The sequence below is a fragment of the Simochromis diagramma genome, unplaced genomic scaffold (assembly GCF_900408965.1).
Source record: "Simochromis diagramma unplaced genomic scaffold, fSimDia1.1 OVJJ01000596.1, whole genome shotgun sequence".
NCBI classification, from domain to species: Eukaryota; Metazoa; Chordata; class Actinopteri; order Cichliformes; family Cichlidae; genus Simochromis; species Simochromis diagramma.
The window spans coordinates 14,715,685-14,735,906 of record NW_024387245.1 but is presented as its reverse complement, the minus strand read 5'-3'; the positions used below and the strand labels follow the sequence as shown (position 1 = coordinate 14,735,906).

The window sequence follows — 20,222 nt, the reverse complement described above, 5'->3', positions numbered from 1 at the left end:
TCCTGTTGTCTCAAACTCTGTCTCCCTCAGGCTGGGGTTGCCTGGAGCGAGGAGATAAAACGGCTCCATCTTAATCTGTGGGTGGCACAAGCCTACAAAGAAGGCAATTAGGATTATAATTTACAATTCCCTTGCCCTTCTCTCCTCTCTCTCCCCTTTCTCTTCTTTCCCACTCATACCTCCTTTCCACCCATGATTTAATGTCTTTATGTGTGTCGTGTATGTGTGTGTGTGTGTGTGTGTGTGTGTGTCCCCACAGAGCAGCGCGAGCATTTGGAGAGTACCTGTCCCACACACACCCTGAAAACCGAAACGGATCAGGTCAGCGTCTCTGCCATCCTGTCATTTGTCCATCCCTCTATCTCCCCTGTGTGTATTCCTTTATGCTTTTAGTTCTTTTCTCACCTCATCCTCTGCTGAAATGCCAGGAAGCACTCATTGGCGTGTCACGATGACAGCTGATAACCAAAGAAAGATGATTATCCACTGTGCCAGCTTGTCATTTTTTTCCCACTCTTTCTGTTTTCTTGCTCTTTAGCACCTTGGTATATTTCTCATTCTTTAGCACTTTTAGTTGTCTTTTATAATCATCTTCGTTTTTCAAATTCTAGCTCATCTTCTGTGTGAAACCTTGGTGGGTCCTGACCTGGAGTCGCCAAGTGACACATTTGGCCCCAACAACAACAACCACCTCCATCCCTGTTCCGAAACTAAGGGCTGTGAGGACAAACAGGAGACCAGCCTAGTGACACAGCCACTGGGCTTACTCCAGCCAACCCCATCTTCTATCACACTTTCTAACAAGGCACCAGCACGATTGTCCCTCGAACGCAGCTTCTCAGTGGAGGAAGACCAGCAGAAGTGTGTGGAGTGTACATTGCAGCCTTCACGTGTGTACACCATCACCACCCAGCACGGTATGCTGATGAGCGCCGGCCAGGGCAGCAAGGAGAGCCTCGAACTGGACGTCCTAAAGGAGAAGTCGGGGAGCAGTGGGGTAGGATCTAGGGGTGGCTCGATCCAGCCTTCCAATTCCCCTTCCTCCGCCTCATCGTCTCCAACCCAGTACCATCGCGCAAGCAGTGGCCGTGGCGCCAGCAGCTGTGGCAGCCACCATCACAGCAACCATCACCATAGTATGCACCATCATGGAAACCACCACCACCACAATATCTCGAGCATGAATCCACCTTCCAGCAGCGGAGGAAGTAGCGCGGCAAGTGGAAGCAGCAGTAGCAACCAGCAGCCGCAGCTAACCGCTGCAGGCTCTCACTCTCATCATGCATCACACCACCACACCCACCATCATCATCACCTGTCTCAGCCTCCACTGCAGACCTCGGTCAGCGCCCACAACATTCGTAGCTGGGGCGAAGGTGGAAAAGGGGAGGCGGAATGTAGCGGGTTGGCTTGTGAGTCGTGCAGTACTGCTCCCTCTCGAAGCCAGGGTTCCCTGGACCTGGAGAGTGCATCGAGAGAGGCAGGCAAGCAGCACCGACGCCTAGAGCGGATGTGGAGTGTGGACCGGATGACTGGGCTGGAGAGAGGTGAGAGGGTTCAGGACACAAAGGAAGGTAGAGGCTCAAAAGGCACAAACAAGTGGGGGGGAGGGTAGTGTAAGGTTCTCCATAAAGCCCTGTGGCTGGAATGGGTATGGGACCAGAGATGAAATAGATTTTGATCTTTTTTTCAGTTTTATGTAGTTATTTCTAAATAAATTAAATACACTTTTAATTTGACATACGATGTATATAATTAAGTCAAACTAACAGAATCAATAGAAGAGTATATTTTCTCTGTGAAGCAAATAATTATAATAGTAATTATTAATATTTTTACATTTTTAGTAAACTTTAACAGTGATGATGTTTTGTATATAAACCAATAAGAATAGCTACTTAAACATTCACTTCAATTCAATTCAGTTTTATTTGTATAGCACCAAATCACAACAACAGTTGCTTCAAGGCACTTTATGCTGAAAGTTAAAGCCTCTTTATTAGTACAAAGAAGCAGAAAAAATAATAGAAAATGGCAAAAAGAAACTACAGTACAGTGCAAAACTCTTGAGCCACTCCCTTATTCCTTAATATTTTGCTAGGGAAAATATAAAATTGGTGCAACAAGTTATAGAAACATGTGCAAACATACATGGCAATAAGGTATATAAGGCAAAAATGTTTGTACAATTCTTGATATGACCGCCTTTATTCTTCAGCATAACCTGAACTCTCTTGGGAAAGCCTTCTGTGAATTCTTTAAGCAGTCTTCAGGAATAGTTCTCCAGGTTTCTTGAAAGACATTCAAAGCTCTTCTTTGGATGTCGGCTGCCTTTTGTTCCGTTCTCTGTGAAGATGATCCCACTGTGTGTCAATAATGTTGAGGTCCGGGCTCCGGGGGGCAATCCATGACTGATAGTGTTTCATTGTGTGCTTTTCTATCCAGACATTCAGGTATACAGTTTGCAGGGTGTTGGCAGTGTGCTTGGGATCACTGTCATGCGGAACAATGAGGCCAATGCCAATTAGCTTTCCAGATGGTATTGCACTGTGGCTAAAAATGGACTGGATTTCAGAATTCCATCAATTTTGATAAGATCTCCAACACTGGCTGAAATGAAGCCCCAAACCATGACAGAGCCCCCACCGTGTTTTGCAGATGGCTGTAGACACTCGTCTTCTGTCTGATTTTAACTTTTTTCCCCTGCCTGTTTCCATGACTTTAAAATACTGTTGATCTGATTTAGATAGGGCTTTTCTTTTTTTTAGGCCTCCTATTGCCTATGATGTTCTCCACTTGTCCAGTTTCTTAAATTTTCAATGACACGCTGTAAATTTTCAACAAATTACACTTGTCTCGGTGTACAAAATACTATTTGTAGATCCAATGAAAGAAATGGAAACCAACATGGTCTTTTTGGCAGGTTTCTTGTAATAAAGTGCCTAAAGATTGAAGTTAAAGTTGTCTGAATAAAATTGTCTGTTATGTGCAGCTCTGGTTCATTACTTAGGTGCCTTTTAATGTTGGGGTGATAAATAGATCAATGTTAAGTGGCTTAACAAACAACAATAAAGCATTCCTCTGAAATGATCAGGTATAAGCACTGGACTGAAACAAGAGAGAACTATTGTTCAAGACCACTCTAAAAATTACAATAAATTCTTGGAAGCAAAACATAAAGAAAATGAGGATTGGCTCGAGACTTCTCCACAAAAATTCATCTTTTTAATTCATGACGTTTAAAGGACGGCACAGTGGTGCAGCGGTTAGCACTGTGGCCTCACAGTAAGAAGCTTCTTGTCTTCCCTTTCATGTAGAGATTTGATGTTCCCCCTGTGCCTACATGGGTTTGTATCCAAAGTCCAAAGACATGCTTGTTAAGTTAATTGGTGATTCCAGCTTGAGTGTGTGGTTTGATGAATAGTTAAGAAAATGGACGAGTGAATGAAGGATGTTATAGCGATGAAAAATAGTGCAAATGCAGGTTAAAAAATCACTAGTAAAACACACCTTTGGTAGTTTTCACAAAAATCTTCTCCATTAGATTACTTTTTTAAACTTAAGATTCCATATAAACTCTATTTATAATACCTGAGTATAAAACAAGTAACAAATAAGCCCTTCATAAATTGACAAGAAATAACACTTATTACTATCAGTGTTTATCAGTCTAAGGAAACAAAACAAAAATAACAGATGCCTGCATTAAAATAAGCTAATATTATATTTACTACTTCAAATCTATTTCTTCTCAGGTCTGGAGGGGATCGAGAGTTTGATGTTGTAACGTGGTGATCTGTATTTTTGACTCTTCGTCTGCCCGTCTCTTTCCTCTGCTGTCTCTTCCTTTGTGTCTCCCTCTCCATTTGTGGAGTGCTGGACTGTGAAGTGCTGGTGCTGGTTTTGTGATTTCATATTTCCAATAAATTTACTACGACATTTGCCAATATGGTCTATTTTTCTCTGTCTATTAAACTCGGAAACCTCATTTTTCTCTCTAATTGCAGAGGACACCAACTGGTTCCCCAAGGAAAATATGTTCACCTTTCAAACTGCTACAACAACCATGCAGGCGTGAGTGTCCAGTTCCTGTGCACACACGTACACAAACATACACAGTCACAATTATGCCAGATCTGCTGTTTGAAAGGTCAGAGTAAATGTACCATGGCAATGTCTTATACAACTGCCTAGAAACAGACCATTACTGGCATACTTAACATTAAGGATTTTCTAATTGATTTATTATCTTCTAGGCTGCCATTGACTTCCCCTTGAGCAAGTTTAAAAATCAACTTGCAAACTATTATAAGTTTTGCTTAAGGAGGACATCCATCATAGTGACTATTTTGTTAATTCTCACGTTTCCTTTTGGTTAAAATGTAATAACTGCTGCATGGCAACGCAGCTACAAGTTTTTCTTCAAAGAAGAATAAAAGAAATGCTTAGACTGATCACTCTCATTTCATATGCATCATCATATTTATCGTTGTCCATATTACTAGTCTACACGAAAACCTGAAAACGCCCATTTTGAGGGCTGTAAAATCAATGCTGCATGTGCATTCGAGCTGGAATATTGGTCAGCGCGTTTGAATGAAAATGTGTGCACCTATTTGTGTAAGTGCATGAATTTATCTCTCAAAAACACCTGCAGTTGCAGAATATTTCTACTGTCACAACTTCTGATTAAAATATGCAGAATCTCCCACGGTTTCCAGCAAACTGTTTCTCCCCTTCACTGTCATTTTACCTCTTTTTAAGTCATTCACTTTGTGTTTTCGCCTTTCATCTTGTATTAGATGCTTGTTGCACCATCTGTGGAGCCCAAAGTCACACTCAACCACATATCCCGCAAAAGCTGTTTGATTCTATAATTAAATGCAAACCTACGGCACTAATATGGCTTTACTTTATTCGTTTTTACACATGGAGATTAAACATAAACTTCCTCTGTCTCATTCTGATTCTGTTCTTTGCCTCTCTGAGACTCAGTGCTCTCTGGTGCCTTAACCGTTTCTTCTTCTTTCTTGCTTCTCTTCTTGCATGCTAATTAATCTTGGGACCATCAAACAGGATCTCGTGAGTATTGTTCCCTGCCTGATTTCTTTTTTCCTCATCTAAATCCCTCGTCCTTAACTGCTGTTCCTTAACTTAGATGCTATCATTTAACCTTCATCATCGGGCTGCTTGTTGCGCTGAGTTAAAGAAAATAAATCATTACAAGAGAGAACCAAGCAGGATGTAGCGCAGTGCTCTCAAATAATATGAAAACTGAAATACATTTAACATTGCGTGTTTAGCTCTCTGAACAGCTATAAAGCGCAGTCAGCACAAATAATGTTAATTCATGTAAAAACTCAAAATGGCTAAAAATGTGACAGAAGGGAAGTCCGGTATAATCCAGTGCTGCTGAGTAAGCCTGCCAAGCTCAAGTACAGAAAATGTCTGTGTGTTGGCTGACCTAAACCCTGGCAGCTCACATGCGCCCTGCAGTTTTACCAGTTTGGCACGCACACACTTGTCTAGGTCACAGCAATAGAGGGACTTTGGCCATTTAAGATATTTGTGTTAGTTATGTTGGTGCTCTAATCCTTCTTCACAGCCTTCCTAATTATCACTAAATCTGTGCTGGCTGACTTCAGCCATGTTTGGAACTAAATGTGTCTGAGAGATTTCATAAGTACAAGAACAAGTATTTATAGTGCTAAAATGCAATCCAAGTGTCTTCCAGTAAAATGCAACTTTTGGCTGTATTCAGTAAGTTCCATAAAACTTTGATAGATAAATAGCCTGTAAGAAATGTGCTGTGTGCAAAAGCTTCCTATCTAGCTTCAGCGATAAGATAAATGCTAACATATTAACACTGCTTAACCAAGCCAGAACCTTAACATTTCATACTACATACCCCTTCCTGCTGCAACACACTGTGACTAACTAAGCCCAGCTAACCCGAGCTGCTACTTAACACTGAAAACATGTCAGGTTTTTATTAAACAGTCCACTCTTCAGTTGTAAGCACAAAGGTATTCAGTCCTGATGTCAGTATTTGTTATAAAAATATAAAAACCTCAAATTAACTGATTGTACTAAACAGTATGTATGATTAAATATATCATCATTTGAGAGAGAAAGTTTTCAAAGATATCTGTGTAGTCTATGAAAATCTATGTACACCCTTACTGTTTCCATAGAAATCAAGGAGGTAAGTAGCAGGAAAGTGCTGTTAATCACAATTAGATTAATCAGTTAATTAGACTTGTAGCTGCTTAATTGATCATCATAAATCTGATCACCTCTATAAAAGCAGAAGCTTTGGCACTTTGCTGGTCTGGGGCATTCAGGTGTTATAACACAATGCTACTTGGACGCCTTAGAAAATTAGCAAAGACCAACCTAAAGAGCTACATCTCTGCAACTCTACAGGCTTCGGTTAGCGTGTTACATGTCAAAGTTCATGAAAGTACAATTAGAAAAAGATTGAACTAATATGGCTTGTTGGAAGAGTTGCCATGGCAGCAGGCCTAGGTTTGACTCAGGAACAACGCACAAGACTTCTTGAGATGTTTTGCCATAATGCACAGTGGCACGTGGCACATGTTGGTGAAAACCAAACACAACATACCAGCAAAAACACCTCATAGCAACTGTCAAGCATGGTGGTGCAGGGAAGATGATTTTTGCAACAGGACCTGGGCATCTTGCACTCACTGAGTTGACCATGAACTCATCAGTAAACCAGTGTTCTAGATGTTAGGCCACGTGTCCTAGAGCTAAACCTTAGCCAAATTTAGTTCATGCAACAAGATAATCATCCCAGGCAAAGTAAGTAGCAATGTTGTGGTAGCACTTTAGAGAGCTGTGCAAAAACAAATGGCTGGTAACCATAACGAACTAAAGCAACCTTGCAAAGAAGAATGGGCCAAAATTCCTCCACAACTCCTTTGAGTCATTGCAGCTCTACAAGCTATTGAATCATTGGGGTGTACTTAGCTTTTAAAAGGGCAGCATAGAGACCTTTGAAAACTTTAATTTTCATGTGACTCTGTGCTATTTCTAAAAACCTGTAAATAACATATCCAAGATCAACTCTGTTGTTTTGTATTATCAATACTTGACTAGGTAAACTAGCTAAATTTGGAGATACTTCTGACCAGTTTTATGGCTGAGGTGCCATGAAGTGCCAGTCTGGTGGAAGTGGATTAACACAATATTGTTTTGGGGTTTGTTTTTTTTGTTTTCTTAAAATGGGATTTCTTTCCCAAACATAGAAAGTAAAGCCGCACCTCTTCATTAAATGGGCATGTTATTTGAGGGGGATTTTACTCATTCATTTCTATTTACTCGAGCAGAATGTGAAGTGCTCACAGTGGGGTATCACTGGTTAAAGGTAGTCTAGCTAAAACTCTGATTTGGACAAATGTTAATCAGTTTCACAGAATTGTTGGGTCACACTTTCAATTGACAATTAAGACTGTTGAAGACATAATCGCACATTGAAAGTGATGCATTTCACACCACGTTTGTACTTTGACACATGGAAGTCCAGTGTGAGCCCAGTGGTATGACTTTCTGCTAGTCAGAAAACACTCAAGTTTCTCAGTAGTTCATATGAACGAATGGCAGGCCTCCGCAAAAAGAAAAATCCATCTTTTCTAAGAGGTTTTGCTAGGGGAAGATAGTTTTAATGTCAAGAAATGTTTCCATTAAAAATTGATGTACCTCATGCTGTGAATAAATACCCAAAGTACTGAAGAACGTGCATGTATTTGAGTGTAGCTGCTTTTTGAGTTCACATACCTGCAAGAGCTGATTTAAGTATAGTGTATACTCCAAACTCAACATAACATTAAAATGCAAAGAAGGGTGCACTAGAAGCAAAGCGGGACTGATTCTGGGATGGTACAAAAAGTAAAAAAGTATAAAATTCCCCCCAAAACAAACTATTTCTTTAAGAATTGAAAAGTGTAACCCTTGAAAAGTCACTTAAGGTGACAAGATACTCATTTCTATGGGATGATGGATTATTACAGATGCAAACTGGCACATGGGGTTATTTACCTTGCTGGTCTTTTTAGTCAAAGCTATCTGCTGTCTACCTACAACAGCATCCTCTTTATAGCCCAAAAACCCCTGCAGCTCAAAGCCGTGGCATCAGCCTCCCTGCACTGTCCTACCCCTCACTATGCCAGCATTCTCCCTCTCTCATCCCTTTAATACTGTGCCACATCATGGCAGGGCTTTCCGGGGATTTGTGCAGAGAAAAAGGAGAGAGAGGGAGCAGGAGTCAGCAGAAGTCATCCAGAGGTACGAAGCATCCACCCCCCCCCTCAGGCGCAGTTTTTGCCAGAGTGCTGTTGGCGCTCATTTCTGGCTATGGTTCTGTTATTGCTTATTTACAGCCATATCTAATCTGTGTAAGCCAAATAGTTGGAACATGGCACACGAGGTGTGAGGACATCAGGTTTTAAAAGAACCAGAAAAGGATCACCTCACAATGCCCCAATTTCAAAGCCAGAATGAATCAAACTTTTATTCCAGTGTAAGGCTGGAAAATTGAAGATATGCTACATGGACAACTTATTTTTGTTTTTGTAGATAAGTTCTATGCAATTTGTCTGAATTAATTTGAGAAATATTTTGTATAGTTGCAAGCACCTAAGCATTTAAATCTGTAGTACACCACAGGCTGCTTTATTAGAGCTAAATTTTAAATATGATGATATTGTTTTTATAAATATGTGTTTATTTACCTCAAAAATGTTTTTGATTCTGCAACATGGAGAAATGACTTTAGTTGCAAGTTCAGAACCTGTTTCACCAGGGCCAGATGGCGTCTGCGACACGAGGCAGTACATCTCGATTCCTTTGACATCTGAGTGTTATCCATCTGCAGTGCCAATGTCATTAAAGCTGCGTGTTGTTTCATCGAAATGTGTGATTTGAGCACAAGGGAAAATAAACTGCAGAACAAACTTTTGGGGGCAGTTTACCTCTAAAACACACAAAAATCCATCCCGTGTCTGTCTCAAACTGTTATTCTAAAAATATGGATTTTAGCACATTGAGGCTTTCTTTACCCTAAGGCTGTCAAAATTTTAAAATGCATGTTTATTTTTCTTTCTCCATTGTGGCTTTTTATCCACACTAACTGGGTATTTGAACAACAGAAACAGATCAAAAACAAAACCAACCTCAAAGTGAATGCGTTAGAAAATGCCTGCTTTGTGGACGGGGAACATTATATATTTTATAAATGAGACATGAAATCTCTTGATGACACAGTACTCTTTGTGATGGACTTTGTTCTTCATCATTTCCTTTCTGTAACTCGGAAACAGCTCAGTGAAAGCTTCTGTATGGAGATGTTGCAGTGGTGCTAGCTTAAGAATGGGCTTTATTGTATTTTCTTGCCCACGGTGAACTCTAAATAATCATCCATATCACAGTCTGCTGATATAAACAGAATTTAAAATGTATTCACATTAGGGTAAATCTGGTCTCTACCACAGCACAAAAGAATTATTCGTATAACAAGGCAATTTTCACGCAGGGTTTCTGTTAAAAACCAGTGAAAGCAGTGGATTCAATGCAAATTTTTCCACTTTGTTTGTTATATTATGAGATAATAATAATGAAGATAAAACTATAAACAAAAGCAAGGAAAAGTGAAGGAACCATTTCAATGCCTAATCGCTCCAATTTTTACTTTCACTCTTGAATTCTCTGAGTTATTACAGCTGCTTTGTGGCTTGTTTACATGGGCTTTTTTATACCGTTCCTTATTTTCTCTATATTTTTTGTTTCGTTAAGCAGACAGATCGATAGATAGACATCTGAGACGGTTCTAAACGCTCTGTTTTCTTTCTACTACTAGCTCTGAATATGTGTATAACATGGCCACACAGCCACACGTGTCTGAGCAGAGCAGTCTGACCCATCTGCTGTTCTTTTTATAAGAGACAGCTAATCTGATTTTTACTGCGTGAAATTCTCCACATTCACTTTCACTATTAACTGAACTAAAACTGCATCATTATTATGTGTTATAGCAAAAATATCAAACATATATAGATGTTAAAAATGCCATAAGAGTCTAGTGTTACTTCCAAAACACAGGGAAAAACAAAGCCAGGAAGTCCTTTCCATAATCATTACAAAAAAAAAGTCTTCACTTTATATCTGTGATTTTCATCCCTGTTGTCTGCACAAAATTAAGACACTGCAGGTGTGATAGCATCTATTCATTTTCCACTTATTTAACTAGGTGGTGTGATTATGTTTCTGCTCATTTAATCAGCAATTTAGTCTGCAAATTTTACAGTTTACTACTGCAATAATGAACCACATATCATTTTAATAATCTAGGACTAAAGGAAACAAAATAGTTTTTCTGTGATAAGTATATGCACTATATTTACTTTCTATTTTAGACCATGTTACACTAGATCTAGATGATGAAGTTAGCTGTAAAAACATGCAAAATCAAACCATGAATAAGTTATTCTCCTGACATTATTAAAGAAGTAAATCAAGGGAAAGAAGACTCTAAAGACTTCTTTCCCCTTTCTGCTGCTTCTATATTTATAGGCTTTACCAGCAGACAATCACGCATATATTTCCCCACACACGACCACACGCTAAGACCATTAATAATGAGTGTTGACTGGTAGCTTAGTGAATCGACACTGAGTGTAGAGGGGACATGGGAGGAGCTCAGAAAGATAAAAGGATGTTTATCTGGGACTCTTGCATAGAACATTATGTCAGGATCAGGCAGCAAGTCACCCACAAAAACTACACAAACCATAATACTTTGCTGCTATTAAGAAGACTAAACACTTCCAAACGGTGCATGGCAATGCAACATCTCCAATATTTACTTACTCATAGGCTAGTATGAACGTTTATGTGTGTGATCTGGTTTTAGATGGCTCGAAACCAACACCAGTCACACATTATGTTTCAGTGTGCAAGACAGTTTAAATATCAAATATGTGTATCTCTGGTTATTTCATATGACATTTGACTGACAACTCATTTGGCAAATTCTTTGAAAGCCACACTCTGACTCATACGACAGTTTTTATAATATATAAAGCACACGTTTATGTCCTTTATCTATAGTTTCATGAAAGTATGTACCCTTTTAAGCATTTTATGGTGAACCTTTTAAAATAGATGCATAACTCTCATCCTTCTTTCTTTTCAGTGTTAGGGTTAGCAATGTCCCTGCTGTGTGCACTATGCAAGTGTGTTGCCCATTTAGTTCAGTATTACCTGAAATATCTGAGTTTCTTGTCTTTTCATGTGCTATAATTTTAGTCTGATTTGTGTTTTTATTTATTTGATTTTTTTTGCTTTAAACTTGTTAACAAACTCCACCACTAATATTGATAAACCGGACTGAGTAAAAACCATTTTTGCACCAATCACACACTGGTTGCAGAGGAGGAGTATTTCCTGAAGACTTTAGACATGGTCAGTATATGTCATGGACATTATTCCATAAATTGTTCACTAGGTCTATGCTAATTTGACCAAATAAAAGCTACTTCTGAAGCTTTAATGTCTTGTTCAGATGAGAGCTGAGCAGGGTTTCCCTTCTGGCTGCTGTTGCATTATAATCTTGTGCGTTTCAACAATCTAAAAAAAAGCATAAAAAGAGGTATTGTCACCATGTGGTAGCCCACATTACTCCCACAGCACTGTTTTGACCACTCACGCTGACAAGTAAATGAATATATATTTACCTAATTAGCTCTTTTTTCAAACCTCTGTTATAAATAGATGCGTGACACTAATGTGTGTGTTTTTGTGTGTTGCCTGACTTTTTTTCTCCCCACCCACCGCTTCCCCTTTCTCTTCTTTACATTTTGGTCCTTCCTCTGTCCTCTGTTATCCCTCCTCCGCTTTGATTTTGCTACCCACAGGAACTTCCGGAAGCATCTTCGGATGGTGGGCAGCAGAAGGCTTAAAGCACAGAGTGAGTCAGATGTGTGTGGTTGATATGTTTGCTCAAATTGACTGTGATGTTCTTCACCCCGCCATCACAAGTGTTTTGTTTTCCTGTTTATTTTGGCGTGTTCTCGCCTGTGTGTGTGGCACCAAGCACTGCTGCTGCTTTGCTGGGATTTTTTTTTTTTTTTTTTAAATCAGCATATTGTCTCTCTTTGAAGATTATATATTGATCAGTGTGTGTTTGATAAGTCAGCGATATGACTGTGCATGTGTATTTATGTGTGTGTGTCTCTTTGCACAGTACGTGCTTTCTAGTTGCAGCCCTTTAAATGTTTGGTTTTTTTGGTTGTTTTTGTCGTAAAGCACAAACAAAAATAAATTACATACTTTTAAAAAGGCAAAAAAATGAGGCAATGAGTTGCGGTGATTGAAAAGTGTGTGTTTTTCTTTTTAAAAATAGTGAGCGGGGCATCACTGAGATGGGTCTGTGAGACAAATGAGATCATAGAGTCCTGTGACTGCAACCTTTCAAGAAACTTGATAGATTGGATTGACTCATCCAGAGTTTTATTGTCTTTTATGATTTTAGAAAATATGGAAGTACAAAGAAAACACGTACAGTGTGCTCTGCTAAAAATGGTGATCTTTTTATTTCTGTCAGCACTCATAAATCCATGTGAACGTTCAAAATGAATACAGCCAGATTTCTTAAATGAAAATCAAAGAATCTTTAAAGTCTCTGTTGAAGCCATTACTAAAACCTAAACATGACACCATCTCCTGATTCTTTCACTGTAGAAATATATGACATCCCCAAATCTTGATGCTGATGTCTGTAAGGGAAAGTGATCTCACATTCCTACAGTACTGTGCAAAAGTCTTGAGCTATCCCTCATTTCTTTATATTTTGCTCAGAAAACAGGAAAAAGGCACAACGATTTATTGAAATATGTGCAAATATGTTTCCATTTATATATAAGGCAAAAACAGAGTATTTGGTGTGACCACCTTTATTCTTCAACACATAGTGAGCTGCTTAGGAAAACTTTCTTGTAATTTCTTTAAGTAGTCTTCAGGAATAGTTCTCCAGCTTTCATAAAGGACATTCAAAGCTTTTCTTTGGATGTTGGTTTGCTTTTGTTCCATTCTCTATCAAGTTGATCCCACACTGCTTCAATAACGTTGACATCCGGGCTGATACTATTCCACTGTGTGTGTTTTTCTAACTAGTTGTGCTTTTACCGCACTGGCAGTGTGTTTTAGATCGCTATCATGCTGAAAAATGAAGCTGTTGCCAGTGAGATGCTTCCCGGATTGTACTCCATGTTGGCTCAAAATCTGATCATCATACTTTTCGGTGTTCATAGCTCCATCAATTTTCCCCAACAACCCCTCACCTCCTTCACACAGATTGACAATGGAAGCAAAAAATAAATAAATGTAGGGTGGCTCAAGTTCTCTCTCTTCATGGACACATGAGCGTTTTGTTAGGGCCAAGCTAACCTGAGCATAGTAAGTTAACCTGCAGTTTGGTTCTGACTTAAAAAATACACAAAGCTGTATTTGTTGTGCTAAGAATATAGAATAGGACACGTTTAAATCATTACATTAAAAAAGTTGAGCCTCTGAATTTCCTTATAAAAGAAAAGATGAAGACGTTGATGTGAGAAGCAACATGAACAAAGTCAGGATTAGGGATGGGTATCATTTAGGTTTTATCCGATACCGGTGCCAAACCGGTACTTTTGAAACGGTGCCGGTGCTTAAACGGTGCTCAAACCGGTGCTTAAAGAATGGAGAACACAAAATTGGTCCAAAAACCTCTCATGTTCAGCTGTTTTTTGTAAAAAGATAACAATGTTAGCCTTTTCTGCAGCTATGGGGCATATATGGCATCACTCTTGGCTGGAAGCAGTGCTTAAACAATGGAAAAAACACAAACTTTGTCCTAAACCTCTCATGTTTAACTGTTTTCCACTTTTCCTTTGGTCATTTTAGCCTTTTTGGCCAGGGTGAAGGGAGTATCTGCCATCAAACAAGAAGACAGCCGCATGTAGCTATGATGATGTTTGCTAGTTCACCTTACATGCATTATGTAATAACGTGGTTAGCCCTCCTCAACGTAAAATTACACACGAACAACATTAAGCTACTCACGCAGAGAAGAACGGCGGCTGCTGCCATCATCATCCGTCATCATTTCTGCTACACTGGCAGGGCTAGGGGCCAGGACTCTACTCCTCCAGTTTTTGGGGGATGTTGCTAACTCCGGTCCGAGACACCACACCCGCAGTAGATGTGCACGGCGTGAGGTCTTGCAGCAAGCTATCAAATACGGCACATTTCTCGGCTTTTTAAAAAGGGGTGTTTCGCCGGGTGTTTCATCGGATTTGAGGTGTTACCTCCTTTGACAGTATCACAGTATCAGCTTAAAGCACTTGTTGCAGGCTGCTGAGTTTGCATCTTTTGCTGTGAAGTACAGCCAGACTTTTGACCGCTTCGCCTTGGGCATTTTTAATCTGCAGCTCTGCTCTAAAAGAACGTACGTACCTGGGCCCGCCTACTATCCTCGGAAACGTAAAATGATTGGCTAGAATCTAAAGTGTATCACAGCTCAGGAAAAAAAAGCACCGAAATAAAGCACCGAAATGTGCGCTGCTTTTCGGTCTGGTTACTACCGTTTATGTCAGAACCGGTGCCATGATACCGGTACCCATCCCTAGTCAGGATCCATCGTCCTGAAAATCCACACAAGCCAAAAAATATGATGCCCTGAGGACCACTGTTGATTAACTGTATCAAACACTTTCAAGTAGTCTAAAAATATTCTAAGAGCACAGTGATTACTGTTCAAAGCAGAACAGATTTTATCGCAGAGTAGCTCAGTGAAGCTGGTAGGATATAGAAACTGGAGCGAGGAGAGGATGACTGTTTGTCTACTGTACAGTACGTGTTTGTTCGTTTGTACATGTAGGCAGTTTGTGCAGAGGAGAGATGCCATCGTATTTACACTACATTTGTGCACTTCCTCCATCCACCTTTGCGCTTTCATGTGTTGAAGATGGTGAGTGTATAGCAGAAACAGCCAGTTTGCAGGTTTCTCTCTCCCCGCCTGCACTAGCATTCGCTGAACGTAGATCGAAGAGTTTCAGCCGTTCCTGGAGTGATCCCACCCCTGTCAAGAATGACTCTCCTCATGAACCCAGAGAGAGTGAGTTTACGCAGTCTCACACATGTGCATACAACGACAAACAAACAGACACCAACAAAGAGTTGCTGACAGCTGCAGAGAGCAGACGCAAATAGTTATAGAGGAAACGTTGTTTTTCAAGATAACCAGATTACAAACACTTAAATAGGGAGGTTTTAACATTCACTGATCGGGCTTCCAGAGTCAAGTTTTTTAACATATAAGGAAATCTGTGCTAAAATTAATTACCCCACCTTGATAATAGGGGGGGGAAAGCCTTTGCAAACCAAGCTTTCAGCGTAGCTTCAAGTCTGAACCTTTGGGTCACAGAGATTACTTCTGCATATACTACATTTAAGCAACATTTAATATGGACATCCACCTTGTAGTTGGATAAGAAAAATAAGGACAAACCTAATAGGTGACTTTTAATTTGTATGTAGCAAAATTTGCAGTCGTGAATGTTGGGACGTTGACATAAAACTTTGCATTTAAGCAAAGTGAGATGAGCACAAAAACATCCCCTTTTAAAAAGGTTTTAAACCTCGTAGATGAATATTATTAGCACATGCTTGCAAGCAGGGAATGTTTTGCTTGATAAATTTTGTCAGTTTCTATTTCTAGCATTTACAAAACAAAATAAAAAGGCTGACCTGGTTCTGTAAGAGTCCATATTTTAAATTAAGTCACGCTGCTTCCCAGCACCATCAGCTGGCAACAACATAAATTAAATATCAACCTGACATCCATATGCAAGAGTGTCTATTACAGATGTTAACCACAAATTAAGTCTGACAGGACAACAGAAATGGAAATTGTGAGAATAAATTTCGGTCAGTGCACTACGTGTGCGGTCAGAAATCATCCATGCGTCCCTTTGAGCAATCACATTTTGACTGTCAGATTGATTACAGCTTGAGTTGGCTTCGTGCCCTGTCATTAATGAATTTCCACACTCAGGTGACTCACAAGAAGTTGAAAGCCACTTAGCATTTCTCATGAAACACTAAAGGTCTGCTATTCAACGCTTTGACATAAGAGTATGAGTTGACTGAGGCTAAATCAGACGTATCCTTGTGTTACTTGTATTTTATTATGAAGTCGCATTGAGATCACAATCTCACAATCTCTCAACCCAAAACATCTAAATAATAATTCTACAAATAAAACATAAAATATAAATCCACAACATTACAGAAAGACCTCCATTTAACATGCCACTACCTATTGATGCATTCAAAAACATAATAAGGAAAGCAGTGAAGAAGACTTGTGGGCGTTTCTTTTGAGAAGCCATTTAATGTTTTATGTTATGGGTATTTTGACATTATGGATAAAGTATTCCCTGTACAAGGTGCATAGGAACGAAACGCTGTTTTCCCAGATCTGCCAGATCTCATCAAAAAGCAAGCATCTAAAGGAGAGTAGCTGCTATTTAATAGCAGTGAAACTTCTCTTTCTGTCGAGTGTGACTACACATTTAATCCCTGGCATATCTGAAGATATTAAAATGAGTTTTCAACAGTATGTCTCAGTTTCTCTACATGATAAAGAAGTGCTGTATAGGAAAGAGTAAATCAGAGTAAATCAAAGTAATCCATCAGCACTACTCTTTGGGCTTAAGTTGTAAAGAAAATAAATGTGTAAATTTGAGGGGTGTAATTATAAAACAGAAGAAAGAAAGGTAAAAAAAAAACAGTTTTTCCTTTAGTCAGTTACTTTGATGTAGTATGAATGTTGTAAAAGCTGTAAAAACAAAGAAAATACAATTGTAAGTCCATGCGATGGGCCAAATTGGAGCTTTTGCTGGGCCAATTCTAGGCCCTTTGCCTTATGTTTGACACACCAATATAGAACTAAAACAGCTTTAACAGAAAATAAACCAGTGCTGCTTTCTTTGAGTGGTCAGTGATGGCCAACCCACCAAATCATTAAGAATGCAGTCAGAGACTTTGCATTTGCAATAAAATGTAGAGAAATAAATAAATAAGACACTACTAAATGATATTACAGTATTAAAGTCTTTATAAAAATCCCCAAATAATCATTTTTACCACAATCATCTCAAGATTTCCAGTATTCAGAACTGAAAAGAGACCTAATAAGATCCACATAAGGTTATCATTGTTTCATTGTTTGTAGTCAGTTGAAAATGAAAGTCACATTTCATGGACAGTACGTGTCACAGTGCTGTCGCGCTCGCTCTCTCTCCCTTGAAATAAGATGACATTTTGTTGCTGCAGTCTTACAGCTCACTTCCTGATTTTGGCAGTTCAAGGCCAACTAACACAGGAAAATCAGAATCTGTGGACACTCGTAGAATCGCACGTTCACACGTACAAACTGACTGTCTCTGCTGTCGACTCTGACCCTGTTCATCTGTCTGCGTATGACCGTGGGTCTTTTTCAACTTTGTGATGCTCTCTCTTTCTGTGAGTACATCCTCCAAAATGGTGTGTGTCTTAAGTCAAACCCTGTCAGCTGACTGTTGTAGGCGTATGTGTCTCAGTGTTTCTGGAAGGCTTTGAATCATGCTAAACTGCATTCATCGTCTTTCTGTCTTCCATAGTCTAATGAAAGATTAACGAGTTGTTTATTGCAGCTTAAAAGTGTGGTTGAGCCCATATTTTTTGCTTTTTTTTTTGTTGTGGGGAAGAGTGGTGTTAAATCACAGGCGGTTTCCTGGAGACTTTGATGTCAGTCTTGTTTATCATTTCCTCAGTTTTCACGCTGTTTCGTTTCAATAGTCTCATACCATACCAACTGGTCACACATCAAAGAAACACGGCTCAGGAGCGAGCATATTCGTGTCTCTCATTAGTGCAGTTAACGTAAATTTCACATCAAACCATGTCAACAAAACAACAAGCAACATAGACAAATATCAAAACACACACAAGCCTGACTTGATGTCCAACAAATGTCCACTGGTACAAAAATCTCAGATGTAATAAACCAAGCCAAATATTGGGATCTACAAAGGTTTCAGCCACAACATGTGAATGAGCCTAAGTGTTTCTGTATTAATAAATATGGAAGATTTTAACCTTCCAAGAAAAGATGTGAGTGAGCATCATTACAGTTATTAACTATTAACCCCTTGTTACTATAATATAATCTGAACTGTGAATTGTGAACAGGCAGGTAATTATTTGGCCAACAAACATTACAGCATTGCATTATTCAATACTGTGTTTCACATTTCAGTGGTAACACAGGTCCAATATAGAATTTAATAGAATGAAAGGTTAATATGCTCATCTCTGGACATTGATCAGAAGAGACATGTAACAGCACTGGCCACCAAACATTTGTACGTGGATATTTAGTCAACGGTTTTAGAACTAATTAAACATATGGATAATTATTGTACTCGATATGTGTCCTGTAACATGTCCCTGCTTTACAATAACCGGTCTCCAGACTAAGTTCGATTTTTCTAGCCCATTTTTTGTAGTTGACACCTGAAATCTTGCTGCTATGCTTCCCATCAGTCATTTTCTTTTTTTTCCCCCATTGTTTTTGCTACTCTCTGCTTTTTCCTATTCCACCTGTCATTTTTGTATGCCATTGCCATCATTAACAGCTCCATCCTTTCTCTCTCCCCCGCACTCACCTTGCTTCACTTCCTGGACACATCCATCCTTCATTCCCCGAGTTTCTCTTTCTCTGTCACCTTTCTTGCCTCCCACCCAACTTCCAACACCTTTGCTTACACTCTATTATCTCAGACCTTCTTTATCTTACATTTTCTGCAGGTGGAGACCTTCAGGCCTCTTGTGGCACTCTGGATGAAGGAGGTCTCGACGACAATATAGACTGGGAGGAGGAAAGGGAGATGGAGAGGCTGGCATGTGAGGGAGATGACTTTATACCTCCCAAAATCATGGTAAGAGATCCATAAGGGAACGTTATATAGGTGCATCATCCTTGGTTATAGTTTTCTGTCCTGTTGGTTTTGTTCACAAGGAACTGAATTAGTTATTTTAACCATGTAACTGCCTACATGCTTATTGGTACTGAAACAACAAGCCGTTTGAAACTTTTCTTTGATAGTTTGGTCAGTGTTGACATGATCACATCACAATGTTGCTGTAGATTGAATGGCTGCACATCTTTGATGCAAATCTCCCATATCGCCACCACATCCCAAATGTGCTTATTTGGGTTGATGATTTTTGGCTGTGGAGGCCATTTGAGTGAAATGAAGTCACTGCCCTGTTCAAGAAACCAGTTTGAGATGATTTGAGCTGTAGCCATCATCAACATGAGTACGCCTTGGTCATAAAGTGATGGCTATGGTCAGCAACAATAATCGGATAGGCTGATTGGCCTGCCATGTGATTGGCTGATTAGAAACTTGTATTAACAAGCAATTGAAGAGGAATACAAAGTAGCCAGTGAGTGTACATTAAAATTATTATAATCTTTCTTGTTTTGTTTTTATTCTCTAGTAATTAAGACATATACAAAATCTACATCTTTATTACATCTGTAGAATATTACCTAGGGCATAGTTGTAATAAAATATAAGCGTACGATAAGAAATTCTGCCTTTTCCTCTTTTCTCTTTGTATTAATTCTTGTCCTTTTCCATCTTACATCGAAACTAACAAGTTTCCGCTCCTCTGCTGTTTCTGCTTCATGTTTAGCTGATCTCTTCTAAGGTCCCCAAGGCCGAGTACATTCCCACCATAATCCGTAGGGACGACCCCTCCATCATTCCCATCCTCTATGTGAGTGGAATGCACCGAAACATACAGTAGACAAGAACTACAGAAAGTCACACTAAAATATACACATATATCAACCATGCAAACTGCCTTTGCTAAGATGTTTTGTGTAATTTTCATTTTCTTCAGGACCATGAACATGCAACTTTTGATGATATTTTGGGTGAGTATTTCTGTGGAGTGTGTGTTCTTCTCTGCCATTTTCGCCTTCACTATTTCTTCTTTATTATTTTTTAATTCTCACTTTCTTTCTACAATCAAAACTTCACTAATGGAATATAAAACTATGTATATGAAATACATCTACTGCCAAACATTTTTGAGCCTGAAAGTAAATG

General features: G+C 39.3%; 1 protein-coding gene across 7 annotated transcripts in view; it reads left to right on the top strand.

Annotated features, from left to right (window-relative positions):
- Positions 1-20,222, top strand: part of LOC120747532 (NMDA receptor synaptonuclear signaling and neuronal migration factor) — a 46,335-nt gene that overhangs the window by 15,840 nt on the left and 10,273 nt on the right. Inside the window, exons 2-10 of one of the 7 annotated variants that reach the window (XM_040053495.1) lie at positions 260-321; positions 612-1,547; positions 4,008-4,074; positions 5,077-5,082; positions 11,934-11,986; positions 15,083-15,172; positions 18,910-19,040; positions 19,804-19,887; positions 20,014-20,047. In XM_040053495.1, the coding sequence (XP_039909429.1) occupies positions 260-321; positions 612-1,547; positions 4,008-4,074; positions 5,077-5,082; positions 11,934-11,986; positions 15,083-15,172; positions 18,910-19,040; positions 19,804-19,887; positions 20,014-20,047 (1,463 nt within the window). The remainder of the gene's footprint in view (positions 1-259; positions 322-611; positions 1,548-4,007; positions 4,075-5,076; positions 5,083-11,933; positions 11,987-15,082; positions 15,173-18,909; positions 19,041-19,803; positions 19,888-20,013; positions 20,048-20,222) is intronic. The other 6 variants (XM_040053497.1, XM_040053502.1, XM_040053498.1 and 3 more) reach the window with 6 other exon arrangements.